Source organism: Oncorhynchus tshawytscha, linkage group LG11 (genome assembly GCF_018296145.1).
Source record: "Oncorhynchus tshawytscha isolate Ot180627B linkage group LG11, Otsh_v2.0, whole genome shotgun sequence".
Classification (NCBI taxonomy): Eukaryota; Metazoa; Chordata; class Actinopteri; order Salmoniformes; family Salmonidae; genus Oncorhynchus; species Oncorhynchus tshawytscha.
The window spans coordinates 27665815-27686853 of NC_056439.1; the positions used below are offsets into that span (position 1 = coordinate 27665815).

The 21039-nt window shown below is 43.9% G+C and overlaps 1 protein-coding gene across 6 annotated transcripts in view; it reads right to left on the reverse strand.

Annotated features, from left to right (window-relative positions):
- Positions 1–21039, reverse strand: part of LOC112261629 (fermitin family homolog 2) — a 91873-nt gene that overhangs the window by 14474 nt on the left and 56360 nt on the right. For 2 of the 6 annotated variants that reach the window (XM_024437102.2, XM_024437104.2), the window contains exons 4-8: positions 18317–18448; positions 14501–14533; positions 8066–8394; positions 3453–3560; positions 333–467 (exon numbers count right to left, since the gene is read on the reverse strand). In XM_024437102.2, coding sequence (XP_024292870.1) covers positions 333–467; positions 3453–3560; positions 8066–8394; positions 14501–14533; positions 18317–18448 — 737 coding nt within the window. The remainder of the gene's footprint in view (positions 1–332; positions 468–3452; positions 3561–8065; positions 8395–14500; positions 14534–18316; positions 18449–21039) is intronic. The other 4 variants (XM_024437106.2, XM_024437107.2, XM_024437103.2 and 1 more) reach the window with 3 other exon arrangements.

Below are 21039 nucleotides of genomic sequence, written 5' to 3' on the forward strand. Positions count from 1 at the left end.
GTGTCCCACTTGTTGATTCTTCACAAAAAAATAGTTTTATATCTTTATGTTTGAAGCCTGAAATGTGGCAAAAGGTCGCAAAGTTCAAGGGGGCCGAATACTTTCGCAAGGCACTGTAGTATAGGACAGTAAGGTGTAGTACCAGGGTGATCTCCATGTTTGACAGGGTTAGGGTTGGGGTTAGTATAGGACAGTAAGGTGTAGTACCAGGGTGATCTCCATGTTTGACAGGGTTAGGGTTGGGGTTAGTATAGGACAGTAAGGTGTAGTACCAGGGTGATTCTCCAGGTCTGACAGGGTTAGGGTTAGTATAGGACAGTAAGGTATAGTACCAGGGTGTTGGAGGTCTTGCCTCCCTCCAGGGTGATCTCCAGGTCTGACAGGGCAGCGTCCACCTCGTCCACCTCCTTCTCACTGTTGTTCATGTGGTTGTCTGACGACATGATGGACAGCTTGTTGATGTGGTACTGGGGGAGAGAGATAAAGAAAAGGGACTAATGTTTAGCCAACAGTCCTTTATGCCATGACTGTGAATAATGTGTCAACACCAGTCTCCTGTTTGATATTGTGAATGTCATTACTGGTAATGTAACTTTTCTGGTTTGCTCCACTGGCGCCCGTTTCTGTGCACATTGGTAGTGATTTCCTCGTCCCTTTCATAGCATATGAAGTGGTAAAGTGGTAAAAACACAAAAAAATACCTGCTTGTCCAATAAATACTTTTGAGTTTCTTTGGGTGTTGTAGAAGTGAGTACCATGAAGCACTAACTGTTGATTAACAATAATTCATTTGAATTCTTTGAAATGAGTAAAGGGGGGGGGGATATTTAGTTGATGAAATAGTGACTGTAAATGTGTCTTTCCTTGGAGCACATGTGAGTAGTGCAGACTTGGGACATTGCGTGCAGCATTTCTGCATTGATTCACAATGGAAATACCATCTAGTCTGGTCAGAATCCTGGTTGTTATATTGGGACGAGTCTCTGGCCTGGCCATTCATTCACACTATCCTCTGGACCAACATAGAGCCAGTCTCACCATGTTATGTTCTGGTCTGGTCTACCCCCCCTATGCCTCAACACTAAGACCAACTTGTTGACAAACTGTATTTATACTGTCAACCCCCCCACCTCCTCAATATGAATGAACAGCTGCCTAGAGGGAGCGAGTGAGTTAGAGAGACAGTGTGGGGGTGAGAGAGAGGTAGAGGGAGAGGAAAAGAGAGGCATATTTCAGGACACACTGCACTTCTGTGGCCATAGCCAGCTAGGGTTTCAGAATGTAGGACAAAGGCTTCTCCCTCCATGTCACCATCTCTGACGCCCACGCTCTACTGACACTGGGGAGAGGGGGATGGTGTGTGTGTTTCTGGTGCATACATGTGTATTTCTAGCGCATATGTTTTGTATGTGTAGGGTTGGAGTTGGGGGTAGTGGGCTAACAGGCATGCCCTGGGCCTTTATCCCCCAAATACAGTCATGTTTACTGTGCTGAACATGGCAGGCTAATCGCTATACTTAGCCACATGGACATATCCAGGTGATAGGCAGAATCCCTGGACACAGAGACCATTCAACTCTTACTGTAATAAACCCACCCCTTCTCTTCCTGCCTGATCTCCTCAGTGACACCTTAGCCATGACTGTCACAGCTACCATTAACTTAGCAAGAGATAACGATAGATAGTGGCGCTAACAGACAGGTAGCGACATGCTAGCTGCTAATCCAAACACACTACAGATTAGCATCTTGAGCATCTCTTCAGGGGGGATGAACCACTAAACCGACAACCAATGATGTATTAATAAACACATCGGCTCCTGTTGAAGACCCTAGCAGTGTCACCTTTCAGTGTAATTGGGGATATTGAGGAATGTGTAGGAGATTACAGGTTGGGTTGGAGTGATCCCTCCAGTGGGGTGAGTCCGGTGGCTACTCTATAATTACCCGGTGGGGAGAGGACACACTGGCGTCCCCATGTCCTGTCCCTCAGGCTTTACGAGGTTCGGAAATAGCAGGGCTGCCAGGGTCTCAGGGAGCAACCCAAAGGGATACAAGAGACTCGGATCCCCACACCCCCCCAAAATCATACCTTCACTGTCCTTCCCGCTCTTCACTATTCCTCTTATATTACACAACTTGTATAAAAGAAGCAGTGACATAATCAATACGTCCACAGAAGTTAACTATGGTGTTGAACAGCACTTGAACAAGTCTAAAGTGTCAGTGACGTGTCTAGTCTAACCATCTTCAATGACAGGTATCTGGAATGGGTTGTTTCTAGAGCCAAGGCATCACAGACAGGATCATTTGGTTTAATTGTAGTTGCTCCGTGCAAGCATACAGCCTTGCATACAGTTATCAGGGGGACCATGTTTCTGTGTACTGCTGCAAAGGTGGAAAGTTTTAAGTTTCTCAGTATACACATCACAGACACACTGAAATGGTCCACCCACACAGTGTGTTGAAGAAGGAGCAACAGCGCCTCTTCAACCTCAAGAGGCTGAAGAAATTTGGCTTGTCACCTAAAACCCTCAAACTTTTACAGATGCACAATTGAGAGCAACCTGTCGGGCTGGTATGGCAACTGCACAGCCCACAACGGCACGGCTCTCAAGAGGGTGGTGCAGTCAGCAAAACGCATCACCGGGGGCAAACTACCTGCCCTCCTGGACACCTACAGCACCCGATGTCCCAGGAAGGCCAAAAAGAAAACAACCACACGAGGAGCCACTGCCTGTTCACCCCGCGACCATCCAGAAGGCGAGGTGGTCAGTACAGGTGCCTCAAAGCTGGGACCTTCTATCTCAAGGCCATCAGACTGTTAAACAGCCATCACTGACACAGAGGCTACTGCCTATATACAGGTCTCAAAATCATTGGCCACTTTAATAAATGGATCACTAGTCACTTTAATAATGTTTACATATCTTGCATTACTCATCTCATAAGTACATACTGTATTCTATACCATCTTGCCTATGCCGCTCGGTCATCCCTCATCCATATATTTACATGTACATATTCTTATTCCATCCCTTTAATTAGACTGGTCTGTATTAGGTAGTTGTTGTGGAATTGTTAGATTACCTGTTAGATATTACTGCACTGTCGGAACTAGCAGCACAAGCATTTCGCTACACTCGCATTAACATCTGCTAACCATGTGTATGTGACCAATAAAATTTGATTTGAAGCAGACCAGTCACCCACCACATCAGTGTCAACACTGGACAATACGCCCATTCAAATAATTTGCTGTTCATCAGGCAGTGAGACCATGGAGAAGATAACTACTGCAGTCCTCAAATCAGGCCAATTAACATTATCTCTACACACGCACAAACAAATCAAATCAAATTTTATTTGTCACATACACATGGTTAGCAGATGTTACTGCGAGTGTAGCGAAATGCAGACAAACTGACACACACACATTACACAGGTCTCACCTGCAGGGCAGCAAACATCATCATCTCCTCCTCGGTGCACTCTATTTCCTCCAGCAGGATGGCCCACTTGGCCTGCTCATAGAGCTGGTTCACCCGGATGGCATCATACTGCAGGGGGAGAACAAATACTGTTAGCCCTGGCACCAAGCCTGTCTCTGCACAAGCACAGATCCACACACAAAGCACTCCGAGACAGTCCAGCTGAGAAAACAGGACAGCCCAGAGGGGTACTTCCTCCTCTCCACACCCCCCAAAATCTGTCAGCTGCAGATGCTGAAGGCTGGTGGGGAGTTGTGTGTGCGCATGTTTAAATGTGGCATTAACATGTTTTAACCACTCCTATAAAACAATTGTAGACTATCAGATACTCAGCAAGAAGCTATGATTTCTCCATTACTGAAACAGGACCCAGATGGTAAAAATAAAGATCCTGTCAACCCCAAAAAAACTGGAGACACCTTACACTTGTGTTGTGATGCCAAAATCCTAGCAAAATGCATGGCTTATAGAATTAAAGGTATTGTCGGATATTATTCATCTATCGGACAGTTTTATTTTTTTACATGACAGTACATTGGAGATAATATACGACAAGTACCGGAAACAATAGAACACGATGAAAAATCTGGGAAACCAGGCCCGGTATTCAAAGCTGACTTTGAAAAGGCCTTTGATGAAGTATGACTGGAATTTATATATAAATGCCAGAACTATTTTAATTTTGGAGAATCTCTTATGCAATGGGTTAATGTTATGTATAGTAACTCTAGGTGTAAAATAGTAAATAATGGCTACTTCTCAGAATTGTCAAGAGGAGTAAAACAAGGCTGTCCGCTAATCTATTTATTATGGCTATCGAATTGTTAGCTATTAAAATCAGATCCAATAATAATATCAAGGGACTAGAAAGCAGGGCTTAAAAACAAAGTTGTCATTGTATGCTGACGATTCATTTTCTATTTTAAATCCGCAATTTGGATCCCTACACAGCCTCAGAGGATCTAGATAATTTTCAAACCTCTCTGGATTAAAACCAAATTAACATAAATGCAGGATATTACGTATCTAAAAAAAAATGCAACCTTGACATTACCGTGTAGTTTACCAATGAAATGGTCCGACAATGAAGTGGGCATACTTGCTGTAAATATCCCAAAATAAATAAATTCTCATTACAATACATTTTAATAGAAAGTTAACCAATTGGCAACCATGGAAAGGACAACACCTGTCTATTTGTGGAAAAACCACCCTGATTAATTATTTAGTCATATTTACTTTTGGCCCTGCCTACACCTAACGGCCTGTCACTTTTTTTTTTAAATCTTTTTTTTTTTTTTACAATGAATTCGTTAAGTATTCAGACCCCTTTGCTTTTTCCACAGCCTTATTCTAAAATTGACTTAAATCGCTTTCCCCTCTCATCCAGCTACACACAATACCCCATAATAAGAACACAAAAACAGATTTTTAGAAGTGTGCGATTTTAAAAATTAAATATCACATTTACATAAGTATTCAGACCCTTTAATCAGTACTTTGTTGAAACACCTTTGGCAGCGATTACAGCCTTGGGTCTTCCTGGGTATGAAGCTACAATCTTGGCACACCTGTATTTGGGGAGTTTCTTCCATTCTTCTCTGCAGATCCTCTTAAGCTCTGCGAGGTTAAATGGGGAGCGTCGCTGCACAGCTATTTTCAGGTCTCTCCAGAGATGTTCGATCGGGTTCAAGTCCGGGCTCTGGCTGGGCCACTCAGGGACATTCAGACTTGTCCCAAAGTCACTCCTGCATTGTCTTGGCTGTGTGCTTAGGTTCATTGGCCTGTTGGAAGGAGAACCGTCACCCCAGTCTGAGGTCCTGAGTGCTCTGGAGCAGGTTTTCATCAAGGAGCTCGCTGTACTTTGCGCCGTTCAGCTTTCCCTCGATCTTGACTAGTCTCCCAGTACCTGCCGCTGAAAAACATCCTCACAGCATGATGCTGCCTCCACCCATGCTTCACCGTGGGGACGGTGCCATGCCAAATAGTTAAATCTTCGTTTCATCAGACCAGAGAATCTTGTTTCTCCTGCTCCTAGTGTCTTTGGGTGAATTCCAAGCGGGCTGTCATATGCCTTTTACGTCTGGCTACTTTATGGTAAAGACCTGATTTGTGGAGTGCTTTCAATGAGCGGGACACTAATCCGGAAGCTTGTAAGAAATCCCGCTATGGCCTCAGACGAACCATCAAACAAGCAAAGCGTCAATACAGGATTAAGATTGAATCCTATTACACCAGCTCTGGCGCTCGTCGGATGTGCAGGGTGTGAAAACTATTACAGACTACAATGGGAAACGCAGAGGTGAGCTACCCAGTGACGCAAGCCTACTGGATGACTGTGTGATAACGCTCTCGGTAGCCGATGGGAGCAAGACCTTTAAACAGGTCAACATTCACAAAGCCGAGGGGGCCAGACAGATTACCAGGATGTGTACTCAAAGCATGCGCGGACCAACTGGCACGTGTCTTCACTGACATTTTCAACCTCTCCCTGACAGAGTCTGTAATACCTACATGTGACAAGTAGTGCACCATAGTCCCTGTGCCCAGGGAAGCGAAGGTAACCTGCCTAAATGATTACCGCCCCGTAGCACTCACGTCGGTGGCCATGAAGTGCTTTGAAAGGCTGGTCATGGCTCACATAAACAGCATCCTCTCGGATACCCTAGACCCACTCCAAATCACATACCGCCCCAACAGATTCAGATCGCACTCCACACTGCCCTTCCTACCTGGACAAAAGGAACACCTATGTGAGAATGCTGTTCATTGACTACAGCTCAGGGATCAACACCATAGGGTCCTTAGCATAGTAATGAGGTTTGTGGGCACTAGGACTAAACACCTCCCTCTGCAACTGGATCCTGGACTTTGATGGGCCGCACCCAGGTGGTAAGAGTAGACAACAACACGTCTGCCACCCTGATCCTGAACACTGGGGCTCCTCAGGGTGTGTACTTAGTCCCTTTCTGTACTCCCTGTTCACCCATAACTGCGTTGCCAAACATGACTCCAACACCATCATAAGTTTGCTGACGACAACAGTGGTAAGCCTGATCACCGACAACGACGAGACAGCCTACAGGGACGAGGTCAGAGAAATGGCAGTGTGGTGCCAGGACAACCTCTCCCTCAGTGTCAGCAAGACAAAGGAGCTGATCGGGGACTACAGGAAAAGGCGGGCCGAACAGGCCCCTAAAACATCGACAGGGCTGTAGTGAAGCGGGTCGACAGTGTCAAGTTCCTATGTGTCCACATCACCAACGTACTATCAAGGGCCCAACACACCAACACAGTCGTGAAGAGGGCACGACAAAACCTTTTCCCCCTCAGGAGACAGAAAATAAATTTGGCATGATCCAAGTTCTACTTCACCATCGAGAGCATCCTGACAGGTTGCATCACCGCCTGGAATGGCAACTGCTCGGTATCCCCAAGCCATAAGACTGAGGAACAATTAATCAAATGGCCACTGGCCTTTTAACATTGACCCCTCCCCCCCATTTGTTTTGTACACTGCTGCTACTCGCTGTTTAATATCTATGCATAGTCACTTCACCCCTACCTACATGTACAAATGACCTTAACTAACCAGTAACCCCACACTGACTCGGTACCCCCTGTATATAGCCTCTGGATTGTTATTTTATTGTGTTACTTTGTATAATTTATTTTACTTTAGTTTATTTGGTCAATATTTTCTTAACTCTTCTTGAACTGCACTGTTGGTTAAGGGCTTGTAAGTAAGCATTTCACGGTAACTTCCCCACTTGTATTCGGCACATGTGACAAATAAAGTTTGATTTGATTTGCTGCAGAGATGGTTCTTCTGGAAGGTTCTCCCATCTCTACAGAGGAACTCTGGAGCTCTGTCAGAGTGATCATAGGGTTCTCGGTCACCTGCCTGACCAAGGCCCTTCTCCTGATTGCGCAGTTTGGCCGGGCGGCCAGCTCTAGGAAGAGTCTTGGTGGTTCCAAACTTCTTCCATTTAAAAATGGAGCCACTGTGTTCTTGAGGACTTTCAATGCTCCAGAAATGTTTTGGTATTTTGGAACCCTTCCCCTGATCTGTTCCTCCATACAATCCTGCTCTCTGAGCTCTACGGACCATTCCCTCGATCACATGGCTTGGTTTTTGCTCCGACATCCACTGTCAACTGTGGGACCTTATATAGACAGGTGTGTGCCTTTCCAAATCATGTCAAATCAATTGACCACAGGTGGACTCAAGTCAAGTTGTAGAAACATTTGAAGGATGGATCAATGGAACCAGGATGCACATGAGTTTCGAGGTATAGGGTGTATGTTTTTCTAAAAACCTGTTAATGCTTTGTCATTATGGGGTATAGTGTGTAGATTGATGAGTAAAAACATGTATTTAATCTATTTTAAAATAATGCTGTAACAATGTGGAAAAAGGAGTATGAATACTTTCCCGAATAGGGGATTGGAAATGATGCAGACAATTACGTTGATAGAAGCCACAATCTATCTGCAATATTAAAGCTGATCTACCCCCTAAACATTTTTTAATAAAGACTCATTTGATGGAAAGAACGGTTCACATACTGTACCTTGGGGTTGAGGTCAAAGAAGCTATGGTATTTAAACCGCAGGAGGAGCACCTCATTCTCCTTGACATCCTGCTCCATCAGAGACCTGGATGAGTCCATCCAGCCCTGGTTGATCTTGGCCTTGTCCAGGAGGGATTGGGGCTTGTAGAGCTTGGCCAGGATATCGGGCGAGGAGATTGGCTGGCTGACAGCGAGGATGCTGGGATTGCCCTCGGACAGGGGGCTGTCTCCAAACCAGGCGGTAGTGGGGGATAGGGGGCTTCCGTCTCTGGAGTCATAAGTGGGAGTCATGGTCTTACTGTACAGGCCGGGACTGGAGTAGATGCTCCCTGCAAACCAGACAACACATGTTTAGTACCCTGGGGTAGACTGAGGAACATTGGGCTCAATTCCATTTCAGTTTGGGAGATTAATTGAAATTCCAATTTTTTAAAAACTGAAAAACACAATCAATTTATTTATTTTTTCAATTCTTAGACTGGGATTTCAATTAACTTCCTGAATTGAAATTGATCCCAACTGTGTGACTGAGATCCATGAAGACAAAGAAAAAGACATCACCATACCTGCAAAATACTGAACATGATAAAAAAACATGCTCACAATACAGTCCACTGCAAAACAATCTACAAGACACATTTGGTACCAAGCACAAGAACCTCCAAAAATTAAGTGACCATGGTTCCACAACACACATTTGCAGCCTGCAATTGACAGTAATGTGGCTGGTAGCACCACCTATCTGATAGGTGGTCTTGATGCTCTGCTGTTGCTGCTGGGGAATTATGATGCGCTTTAGCATGCAGATGTTGCACACAATCGTGGTCACATGGTCCACAACCTGCGAGGTGCACATGGCAAACTATACAGCACAACCAGCAGCATATAGGGAGGGATATGGGCATAGGGATGGGGCAGTGGAGGGTGGTACACCAATGTGAGACAGCGTGGTACCCAAAGCTAGCGTCACTCTGCTTTGTTTGTGTTCCATTTTTGGAGAAAAAGGTGGATGTGTGTTTGGAGGGAGGAGTGTAGATGAGTGTATGCACGTGGATGTGGTTGGGGAGTGTGTGTAGAGAGAGATGTGTATGTATGCAAAATGTTGTTCTATTCGGATTTAAGCCATTGCCAAAAAACAAACAAATAACCAATCTGAAACCATGAAATGTCTTGTTGGCTGGCTTTGGCCAGTATGTTAGGGCATAGTAACAGCCCACACACTATGCAAGTCTATAAGTGACTTAATTTAGCCTTAAATTCTAAACAGGCAAATGACAAATCAATACAATGTTTGCAATATCTATTCCTAAATGGGTATGCATATTTTGTGACAAAATTCTAATTTTGGTAATTTTAGGTAATATATTGCATTATTAGTTTCATGATGGAGTATGCATGACACCTGACAATTTGAAAAATAAATAGTGTGTTTAATATTTAATTTCCAATATACTGTCTAGTACAACACTAACACATTTAAAAATCAAATGTAAATGCTTAAAATGACAAATCATTACTCATGTTTGCCATTTCATTTCCTTGTCGTGACAAAAATAAAATAAATTCTCAGTTGCAATTGGCAATTCTTTTCCATACTCTGGGTGGTTTAAGACTGTCAAAATTCAAATTATCAATATAATTTGATAAATCAATCGCATTGCTTAATTTTGCCATTTCGTTGCGCATTTATTTTCGATATGTAGGTGTAACATATCGAAAATAAAAACGCAAAAGGTGCAACGAAATAGCAAAAGTGAAAAATTAAACAATGTGAGGTGGAAGAAAAAAAAGTGAAAAATTACACACACAAAACATTAAGAACAGCAGCTCATTCCATGACAGACTGACCAGGTGAAAGCTGATGCCCGATGTCACTTGTTAAAGCCACTTCAAATCAGTGTAGATGAAGGGGAGGAGACAGGTTAAAGAAGTAATTTAAAGCCTTGAGACATGGATTGTGTATCTGTGCCATTCGGAGGGAGAATGGGCAAGACAAAATATTTAAGTGCCTTTGAACGGGGTATGGTATTAGGTGCCAGTCGCACCTGTTCGTGTCAAGAACTGCAACGCTGCTGGGTTTTTCACGCTCAACAGTTGCCGTGTGAATCAAGAACGGTCCACCACCCAAAAGACATCCAGCCAGCTTGACAACTGTGGGAATCATTGGAGTCAACAAGGGCCAGCATCCCTGTGGAACGCTTTTGACACCTTGTAGAGTCCATGCCACAACGAATTGGGGCTGTTCTGAGGGCAAAAAGAAAGGGGGTGAAATCCAATATTAGGAAGGCATTCCTAATGTTTGGTATACTCAGTGTATATATTTTGAAGTTTGATTTTGTCGCACTGCTTTGGCCAGGTCACAGTTGTAAATGAGAACATGTTCTCAACTGGCCTACCTGGTTAAATAAAGGTGAAAAATTATGTTTAGGCCATTAGGGTAAATGCAGATAGGCAACCCCATGCTTCAGCCTATTTATTTGCTCTTTGCTGCATCAGTATGGCTACAGGTGATAATGTTTATTGCTAATAGCATACCTGGTAATATGTACCATGCATAGGCTATATACATGGCCCAATCTGTTAAAATAATAGTAAAAAATGTGTTATTGGGTTCATTCTGGAGGTGGAAACTATATTTGAGATGGTGCCCACGTACAGTTGTAGTCGGAAGTTTACATAAACTGAGTTTAAATGTTTTTGGCTAAGGTGTTTCACAATTCCTGACATTTTAATCATAGTAAAATGTACCCGTCTTAGGTCAGTTAGGATTACACTTTATTTTAAGAATGTGAAATGTCAGAATAATGATTTATTTCAGCTTTTATTTCTATCATCACATTCCCAGTGGGTCAAAAGTTTACAACCTCAATTAGTATTTGGTAGCATTGCTTTAAAATTGTTTAACTTGGGTCAAACGTTTTGGGTAGCATGGGTAGCCTGAGTCAGGACTGTAGGCCTCCTTGCTTGCACACGCTTTTCCAGTTCTGCCCACACATTTTCTATGGGATTGAGGTCAGGGCTTTGCGATGGCTACTCCAATAACTTGACTTTGTTGTCCATAAGCCATTTTGCCACAACTTTGGAAGTATGCTTGGGGTCATTGTCTATTTGGAAGACCCATTTATGACCAAGCTTTAACTTCCTGACTGATGTCTTGAGATGTTGCTTCAATATATCCACAGAGAATCATGAGGAAGGAAAATTATGTATTTTGTGAAGTACACCAGTGCTCATGATGCCATCTATATTGTGAAGTGCGCCTGTCCCTCCTAGAGCAAAGCAACCCCACAACATGATGCTGTCACCCCCGTGCTTCGCGGTTGGGATGGTGTTCTTTGGCTTGCAAGCCTCCCCCTTTTTCCTCCAAACATAAATGGTCATTATGGCCAAACAGTTATATTTTTGTTTCATCAGACCAAAGGACATTTCTTCAAAAAGTACGATCTTTGTCCCCATGTGCAGATGCAAACTGCAGTCTGGCTTTTTTATGGCGTTTTGGAGCAGTGGCTTCTTCCTTGCTGAGCAGTCTTTCAGGTTATGTCAATATAGGACTCGTTTTATTGTGGATAAGGATACTTTTGTACCGGTTTCCTCCAGCATCTTCACAAGGTCCTTTGCTGTTGTTCTGGGATTGATTTGCACTTGTCGCACCAAAATACGTTCATCTCTAGGAGACATAACGCGTCTCCTTCCTGAGCGGTATGACGGCTGCGTGGTCCCATGGTGTTTATACTTGCATACTATTGTTTGTACAGATGAACGTGGTACCTTCAGGCATTTGGAAATTGCGCCCAAGGATGAATCAGACTTGTGGAGGTCTACACATTATTTTCTGAGGTCTTGGCTGATTTCTTTTGATTTTCCCATGATGTCAAGCAAAGAGGCACTGAGTTTGAAGGTAGGCCTTGAAATACATCCACAGGTACACCTTCAATTGACTCAAATGATGTCAATTAGCCTATCAGAAGCTTCTAAAGCCATGACAATAATTTCCTGGAATTTTCCAAGCTGTTTAAAGGCACAGTCAACTTAGTGTATGTAAACTTCTGACCCACTGGAATTGTGATACAGTGAATTATAAGCGAAGTAATCTGTAAACAATTGTTGGAAAAATTACTTGTGTCATGAACAAAGTAGATGTCCTAACCGACTTGCCAAAACTATAGATGGTTAACAAGAAATATGTGGAGTTAAACGAGTTAATGACTCCAACTGAAGTGTATGTAAATTTCAGACTTCAACTGTACATACATTTATTTATTTTCATTCATTTTGGAGTAGAATGTCCTTTTAGTGATGTTTTAGTGATGATAGTGATGTTTATTTTGATGGGCAAGGGAGGAATAACTTGTAGTATTGGTCACCATCTGGATTTGGTCACCATCTCCAATTTGCTCCATCCTACTTGATTTTATTTAGAGTCGGACAGCAGCCTTCACCATAAATTACTTGTAATATTGGTAGTAACCATGTGGATGTCACCGTGACAGTCTACACTGCTCAATGGGGAGAACTTGCGCTGCAAGCCGGCAACAACTGCACGGACACAGTCCTTCGCTCCCCCTTGTCACAGTAAGGAGGGAAATAGCTAGCTTGAAATTGTAGCCAATATCAGGCCAGGGTGACAGCTAAAATCACATTTATTGTAGTGATTTTCACCAAAAAAATGTATAACTATGACATTAACATTTTTTAAAATGAAAAACGCTCCTTAAGTCCCAACTTCGGTAGACAAGTTTAAAATATTTTCTGAAGTTTCTAGCCACAAGCATCAGAACGACTGACTAGCCTGAACCCATTCGTCTCCACATGTCCATGTAGCCTCCCCTGTTGCCAGGAAGCAAAGACAACCTCTTCCGCCTCACGTTACCGAAAACCCACCCATAATGGATCGACAATCAACGTCGAAAACGATAACACAAATGAGGAAATTAAATCACAAAATAAAGAATTAGAATTGATTTATCGAATTTGCATTTTGACAGTCAACCACACAGAGTATGGAAACGCATTGTCAATTGAGAATGTCACAATTCATACTAACACAACAAGGTAATTAAATGGCAAACATGAGAAATTATCATTTAAGGATTTACATTTGATTTTTAAATGTGATAGTGTTGCACTGGATAAAATATCAAACACACGTTGCGATTTATTTTTCAAATTGGCAGATATTATGCATACTCAAACATGAAAATGACAATGCAATATCTTTTTTTTGCATTTCAATTAGAATGTCAAAAAATGCACCCCCATTTAGGAAAAGGAATTGCAAACATGATACTGATTTATTATTGTACCATTTGCCTTTCCAGTAGATTTTCGGCAGCTAAATACTTCCATAACACACTGACCAGTCCCCACTGGCCTAAAAAAAGCAGGCAGGCCAAACCACTAACCAAAATCCAAACAGGAAATGGTGTGTGTAATACAGTAGAGGTCATGAGAACAGGGACCAGGCCACAACAACCCACCCCTAAGGGTTTATGGAGAGTTTCTAGAAGGGAGGGAGGAAAATAAGGTCAGCTAGTGTGCTGCTCTCCCATATGGTCGCAGGAGACATCCTAAATATCTATAGAGAAAGCTGATTACAGTTTACCCCCATCTCCTCTAGAGAAGAAAAAGAGTCATGCAGCCTCATGTGTTTACTCCCAGCCTTTGACTTTCAGTGGGATAGTGCCTTCCACAGGCTGGAAGGCACCGACTATGTTAACGTTTCCTAATCCTTAATCCCCTTTCACTGGGTTCTGGTACGGTCTGGACGGCTAGACCACCCTGCACTTTGTCGCCTAGATGTAAACTAGGAGGGCTCATTACCATATAAAAAAGTGTCACCACATGGCTTCTGTGTGGGTTTGGGATGGAGGCGGTGGTCCATCTGAAATGAGGCGAATGTGTTGTAGACATAGAATCCCACTAATAGCCATTTATTCAGTTCCATTTTGATTCTTTAGGGCAGCGTTTCCCAAAGTCGGTCCTGGACATTTTGTTTTTGTCCTAACACTACACAGCTGATTCAAATGATCAAAGATTGATGAGTTGGTTATTTGAGTCAGCTGTGTAGTGCTAGGACAAAACTAAACGTGCACCCAGGGGAGGTCCCAGGACAGACTTTGGGAAACCCTACTTTAGGGTACCTGTTGAGCAAAATGTGAACAGCTGAGCTTTCCAGCAGAACAAATGCAGTGTGCAAAGCTTTTTTATATTTTTCAAAAAAAGACGGGAGCGAGTTTGGTCCTGTTGGAGTGGGGCAAAGCCTATCATGTGACCTGAGTCAGCAGATATCCTCAAGTGACAAGGGCAGCAGCTGGCTTCCTTGGGATACAGCCTAGGCAGGTGACCAGAACATCACTCCAGCTGAGCGGTGAGTGGGTAAGGGAATGGGGAAGCAGTGCAGGAAGAGGGAGGACAGAAGACCAGGAGAAACCTTACCTTTGACCGGCCCGATGTAAATTATCTCAGAGGCTGGAGTGGAAAATGAGAAAGAGGGAGGGAAGGAAAGCAGAGGAAGAACAAAAACCAGAGGACAGATGAAAGAAATATTAAATGATAGATATTAAAAAGACGAGGGAGAGGAGGGAGGAGGAGTTTTTTTAAAGAAAATGGACGAGAATGAGAACCAGGGAAGGGCTGTGCCAGTGTGCCAACCTAACCAACCCAAGATTAGATGAGTCACTTTGCCCTCTCAGCGGCGGGAAAAGAAACATGGCACGACAAACCCTGGTCAGTTCCCATCCATCCACCCATTCATCAGGATCCAATGTCATTCCTCATTGAAAAGCCAGGCAGGGTGTTGGTTAGAATGACCCAGCACTGCATAACAGTTCTAGTGAAATTAAAGTTATGGACAAATCAACTTTCCACCATGAGAATCCCATAGATATAATCATCTGAGAGGAACAGTTCAGCAGAGTAGCAGACCCAATGGCCCTGAAGGAGTAGACAGGGCCATGGTTCTAGTTGTTATTCGTAGGCTACGGTTTGTAATATGGGCTATTCCATAGTAACGACATGCATGTTTCTCTTAATGGAATGTGGGTAGGGGTCTGGGATTTCCCAGACATGTGGGTGGAAGTAGGTTGTGGTTTTAGACTCAGAAAAAGACTGATTCTAATCTAAACACTTCTAACTGGACTTAGAGCACAGATCAAGCCCCCACATCCTCTTGGTCTTGGGTGAACTTCTAAACTAAAATCTTGCCAACTCAACTTGACCTCAGTATTGACCCGTTACCCAGTTTCCCCTGTGGTCCAGTGAGTGTGTAAGGAAGGAGGTGAAGACTTATCAAGAGTTGACTCAGAGAGGCCACAGAGGGCCACAGAGGGTGGAATGGACTGAACTGTAGGGAGAGGCTGTGGCTGAGCCCCATACAGATTGCATCAAGTGTTAGGGAGATGCTGTGTGTGTGTGTGTATGCGCGTGCGTGCAGACTGCAGCATATGCCCTTATGAGTACCATCAGGCAGTGTGGTGCTGGAGACCCCAGCCTTTCCCCAGAGGGGAGGTAACACAACATCAGGAATAACTCCCAGCAGCTTGGCCGTGAAACACTGCACATTAAATACTCACTCCTGCCATGTGAGCTGGGGGAGGTGTGTGCAACTTCTGCACATTTTTTCTTTGTGCACTGTACACAAGTGTTCTCCTGCATGTCTTTATTATCTTAAAGCGATTCTGAATATTTGTACAGAGTTATGACTTGGCCTAATTCATTTTAGAAACCCCTGGTCAACAGCTCATTAGGATAACAGAGTGTGGATGTAGTTGGAGCAATACCAGTCATACATAAGGGTGTAACTCATGGAATTAGGGAAACTCTGGCTTTGTTCTAATAATCAGAAAGACTCCCAGGATTCCCATGGAGTCAAATGGCAATGGGAACCAACAAGCATATAATTGTCATAACATTGACGAGGGAGCCAAGAGTCAGAGCTGCTTGGCTTAATGTCCCTTCTCACACTCCCCTTTTTCCCTTTCCTGCCCCTCCTTACACTCTCCCCTTTTCCCCTTTCCTGCCTCTCACCTCCTTCTCACACTCTCCCCCTTTCCCCCCCCCTCCACACTCTCCCCCTTTTCCCTTTCCTGCCTCTCTCCCCCTTCTGTCCCCTTCTCACACTCTCCTCTTTTTCCCTTTCCTGCCTCCCCCTTGAGCCTAAAGGCTGTGTGTGTGTGTGTGTGTGTGTGTGTGTGTGTGTGTGTGTGTGTGTGTGTGTGTGTGTGTGTGTGTGTGTGTGTGTGTGTGTGAGTGAGTGATGCCGGGCCAAGTAGCTACAGGGTTGGGCTGGGTCTTTAGGACAATGAGGACCATTCACAACGCCTTAGCCAAAATCGCTAAAGCTAACTAACGCTGCATAGATACCACAGCATGGCCCCAAGTGTTCCTCCTCCCTCACATCAGTGTAGCTCATTTATTGACAAGACTAGCAGGCGGGAGGAAGAGGGGCTGGTGTAGCTCAAGCTCTGCAGCCTGGTTTGGATATAAAATGGCATGGTGACCAACTACGCAAGGAATCCCAACCATTCCCTCTCTCCCTCCCCGAGTAAGGAGCCCAGAGTCCGCAAATCATATCATACCGCTGCTCCTCACTCATTCTTATTTGGGCACATACAAAAACAATTGTTTTGGCACTGTCTCGACTTGTTTTTAAAACCCTATGGGCGGATATTGATAGAAGGGTAGATACAGTGGGGAGGACAAGTATTTGATGCACTGCAATTTTTTTTAACAAAGCATGTAGAGGTCTGTCATTTTTATCATTGGTACACTTCAACTGTGAGAGACAAAAAACAAAAATCCAGAAAATCACATTGTATGATTTTTAAGTAATTAATTTGCATTTTATTGCATGACATAAGTATTTGATACATCAGAAAAGCAGAACTTAATATTTGGTACAGAAACCTGTGTTTGCAATTACAGAGATCATACGTTTCCTGTAGTTCTTGACCAGGTTTGCACACTGCAGCAGGGATTTTGGCCCACTCCTCCATACAGACCTTCTCCAGATCCTTCAGGTTTCGGGGCTGTCGCTGGACAATACGGACTTTCAGCTCCCTCCAAAGATTTTCTACTGGGTTCAGGTCTGGAGACTGACTAGGCCACTCCAAGACCTTGAGATGCTTCTTACGGAGCCACTCCTTAGTTGCCCTGGCTGTGTGTTTCGGGTCATTGACATGCTGGAAGACCCAGCCACGACCCATCTTCAATGCTCTTACTGAGGGAAGGAGGTTGTTGGCCAAGATCTCGCGATACATGGCCCCGGCCATCCTCCCCTCAATACGGTGCAGTCGTCCTGTCCCCTTTGCAGAAAAGCATCCCCAAAGAATGTTTCCACCTCCATGCTTCACGATTGGAATGGTGTTCTTGCGGTTGTACTCCTCCTTCTTCCTCCAAACACTGCAAGTGGAGTTTAGAACAAAAAGCTCTATTTTTGTCTCATCAGACCACATGACCTTCTCCCATTCTTCCTCTGGATCATCCAGATGGTCATTGGCAAACTTCGGACGGGCCTGGACATGCGCTGGCTTGAGCAGGGGGACCTTGCGTGCGCTGCAGGATTTGAATCCATGACGGCGTAGTGTGTTACTAATGGTTTTCTTTGAGACTGTGGTCCCAGCTCTCTTCAGGTCATTGACCAGGTCCTGTCCTGTAGTTCTGGGCTGATCCCTCACCTTCCTCATGATCATTGATGCCCCACGAGGTGAGATCTTGCATGGAGCCCCAGACTGAGGGTGATTGACCATCACCTAGAACTTCTTCCATTTTCTAATAATTGCACCAACAGTTGTTGCCTTCTCACTAAGCTGCTTGCCTATTGTCCTGTAGCCCATCCCAGCCTTGTGCAGGTCTACAATTTTATCCCTGATGTCCTTACACAGCTCTCTGGTCTTGGCCATTGTGGAGAGGTTGGAGTCTGTTTGATTGAGTGTGTGGACAGGTGTCTTTTCTACAGGTAACAAGTTCAAACATGTGCAGTTAATACAGGTAATGAGTGGAGAACAGGAGGGCTTCTTAAAGAAACTAACAAGTCTGTGAGAGCCGAAATGCTTACTGGTTGGTAGGTGATCAAATACTTATGTCATGCAATAAAATGCAAATGAATTACTATTGGACTGGGAAGAAGTTATTGCACCTTGGACATTCCAGGAGTGGAAGTGTTAACAGAATTCTCCAGAAGGCTCTTGGAGATGGGGTTCAGGGTAGGCCTGCAAGGGGTGACTGAGTTTGAGGTAAATGAGTGGAACTTACTACCTGATCCTGGGGTGAGTAGTGGCCCCTCCAGCTCCAGAGCCTCCTCCTCAGCCTCTTCCAGCTTTTTCTTCTTCTTCTTGGGGTCGCGGGGCTTACGGAGTAGAGATGCCTCCTCTGGATGACGGATATCTGGAGAAAGAGAGAAAAGGGGGAGAGGGGAAGAGAGAAGGAGATGAGGGGAGAGAGAGGGAGTCAAGGAGTTGTCACAATCCCAACACAGTGTAGCCCAACACTAACCAAACCCAGGGACCTCATGGAGAGGAAGATGGTGAGCAAGTGAGAGAACAAAAGATGGGGGAAAGACAGAAATATAGTGAGAGAAAGAGGGGGAGAGAAACTGCGAAAGACAGCCCAAGAGTCAAGGGGGTTGTGAGAGTTCAGCTTAAAAATCACAAAAATAAAACAGACTAGCAACTAGGCTAACCTAACCCTGACCCCAAGAGATGTGCTATTGTCCTGGTTTGCAGTTAGGAGTCTTTCAACTACAGACCTCACATTCACCCTAACGCATAGTTTAAAGAATTTGAATGGGGGAGAAGGCAAACCCAGTCAAAAGATGTGATGGAGAGACAGAAAGAGGCAGAGAGAAAGATTGAGAGGGGAAACAATGATAAACAGCGGTGCACATGCAAGGTGGAAAATGTATAATCCCATTTCTCAGGTCACCAACACCCCCCTAACAACCCCCTCACTAAAACACCCTAACCCTCTCCCAACCTCCCCAACCCCTCACAACCCTCTCCTAACCTCCTCCAACCCCCTCCCAACGAGAGGGGTGTGTGGTCGACTTAGTACACACACTAAATATTTCTGCAGAGTAACAGCTCCTCTGATACCACACAGTGTGTGTTTAGCAGCAGTCACTAAACAATGAGCTAGTGGTAATAACAAACATTATCTGTCAACACCCTAGCCTCTAACCTAGCGCTTCTTCACAACACACTGGATGAGAGACTAGCCTCTAACCTAGCGCTTCTTCACAACACACTGGATGAGAGACTATCCTCTAACCTAGCGCCTCTTCACAACACACTGGATGAGAGACTATCCTCTAACCTAGCGCTTCTTCACAACACACTGGATGAGAGACTATCCTCTAACCTAGCGCTTCTTCACAACACACTGGATGAGAGACTATCCTCTAACCTAGCGCCTCTTCACAACACACTGGATGAGAGACTAGCGGAGTTGCAGCAGATGGCATAAACAACTACACATCAGCACAGAGCTTGTATCTATATCAGACTGGCTGGCAAGCAAAGGATGAAGTAAACAGTCACATTGCAGTTCAGTTTGAGCGTGTGTGTCTTCAGAAAGTATTCATGCCCCTGAACATATTCCACATTTTAATGTGGTACAGTCAATTCAAAATGGATTTAAATGATTATTTTCTCACCAATCTACACATAATACCCCATAATGACAACAAAATGTAGAGTTTACAAATGTATTGAAAATGAAATACCGAAATCTAATTTACAGAAGTATTCACACCCGAGTCAATACCTGGTAGAAGCACCTGTGTCAGCAATTACAGTCTTTCTGGGTAAGTCTCTAAAAGCTTTGCACACCTGGATTGTGCAACATTTGCCCATTATTCTTTTCAAAACTCTTCAAGCTCTGTCAAATTGGTTGTTGATCATTGCTAGACAACCATTTTCAGGTCTTGCTATAGTTTTTCAAGTAGATTTACATTAAAACTATAACTCGGCCCCTCAGGAACATTCACTGTCTTCTTGGTAAGCAACTTCAGTGTAGATCTGGCCTTGTGTTTTAGGTTATTGTCCTGCTGAAAGGAGAATTAATCTCCCAGTGTGTGGTGGAAAGCAAACATCCAGGTTTTCCTCTAGGATTTTGCCTGTGCTTAGCTCCATTCAGTTGTTTTTTATCCTGAAAAACTCCAGTCCTTAACAATTACAAGCATTCCCATAACATGATGCAGCCACCACTGTGCTTGAGAATATGGAGAGTGGTACTCAGTAATATATTGTATTGGATTTGCCCCAAACATAACACTTTGTATTCAGGACATCTTTTTGCAGTATTACTTTAGTGCCTTGTTGCAAACAGGATGCATGTTTTAGGATATTTGTATTATGTACAGGCTTCCTTCTTTTACCTTTGTCAATTAGGTTAGAATTGTGGAGAAACTACAATGTTGTTGATCCATCCTCAGTTTCCTCCTATCACAAACTCAGTAACTGTTTTAAAGTCACCATTGGCCTCATGGTGAAATTCCAGAGCGGTTTCCTTCCTCTCCGGCTACTGAGTTAGGAAGGACACCTGTAGCTTTGTAGTGACTGGGTGTATTGATACAACGTTCAAAGTGTAATTCATAACTTCACCATGCTCAAAAAGGGATATTCAAGAGCTGTTATATTGGAAAACATCCCTGGTCTTTGTGGTTGAATCTGTGCTTGAAATTCACTGCTTGACTTAGGGAGCTTACAGATAATTGTATGTGAGAGTCTAGTTGCGCACATTTTTACTCCTGACCTTTAGGTTTGCCATAACAATGGGTTTGAATACTTACTTATATTTCAGTTTATTTGAAAAAAACAATCCCACTTTAACATTATGCACTATTGTGTTTAGGCCAGTGACAACAAAAATCTCAATTGAATCCATTTTAAAATTCAGGTTTTGTGCGTGTGTGGATGGAATGAAACTATGTTTGGGCTTTTGTTTAACGTCTCCTCTGACAGACATACTGCAGTGCT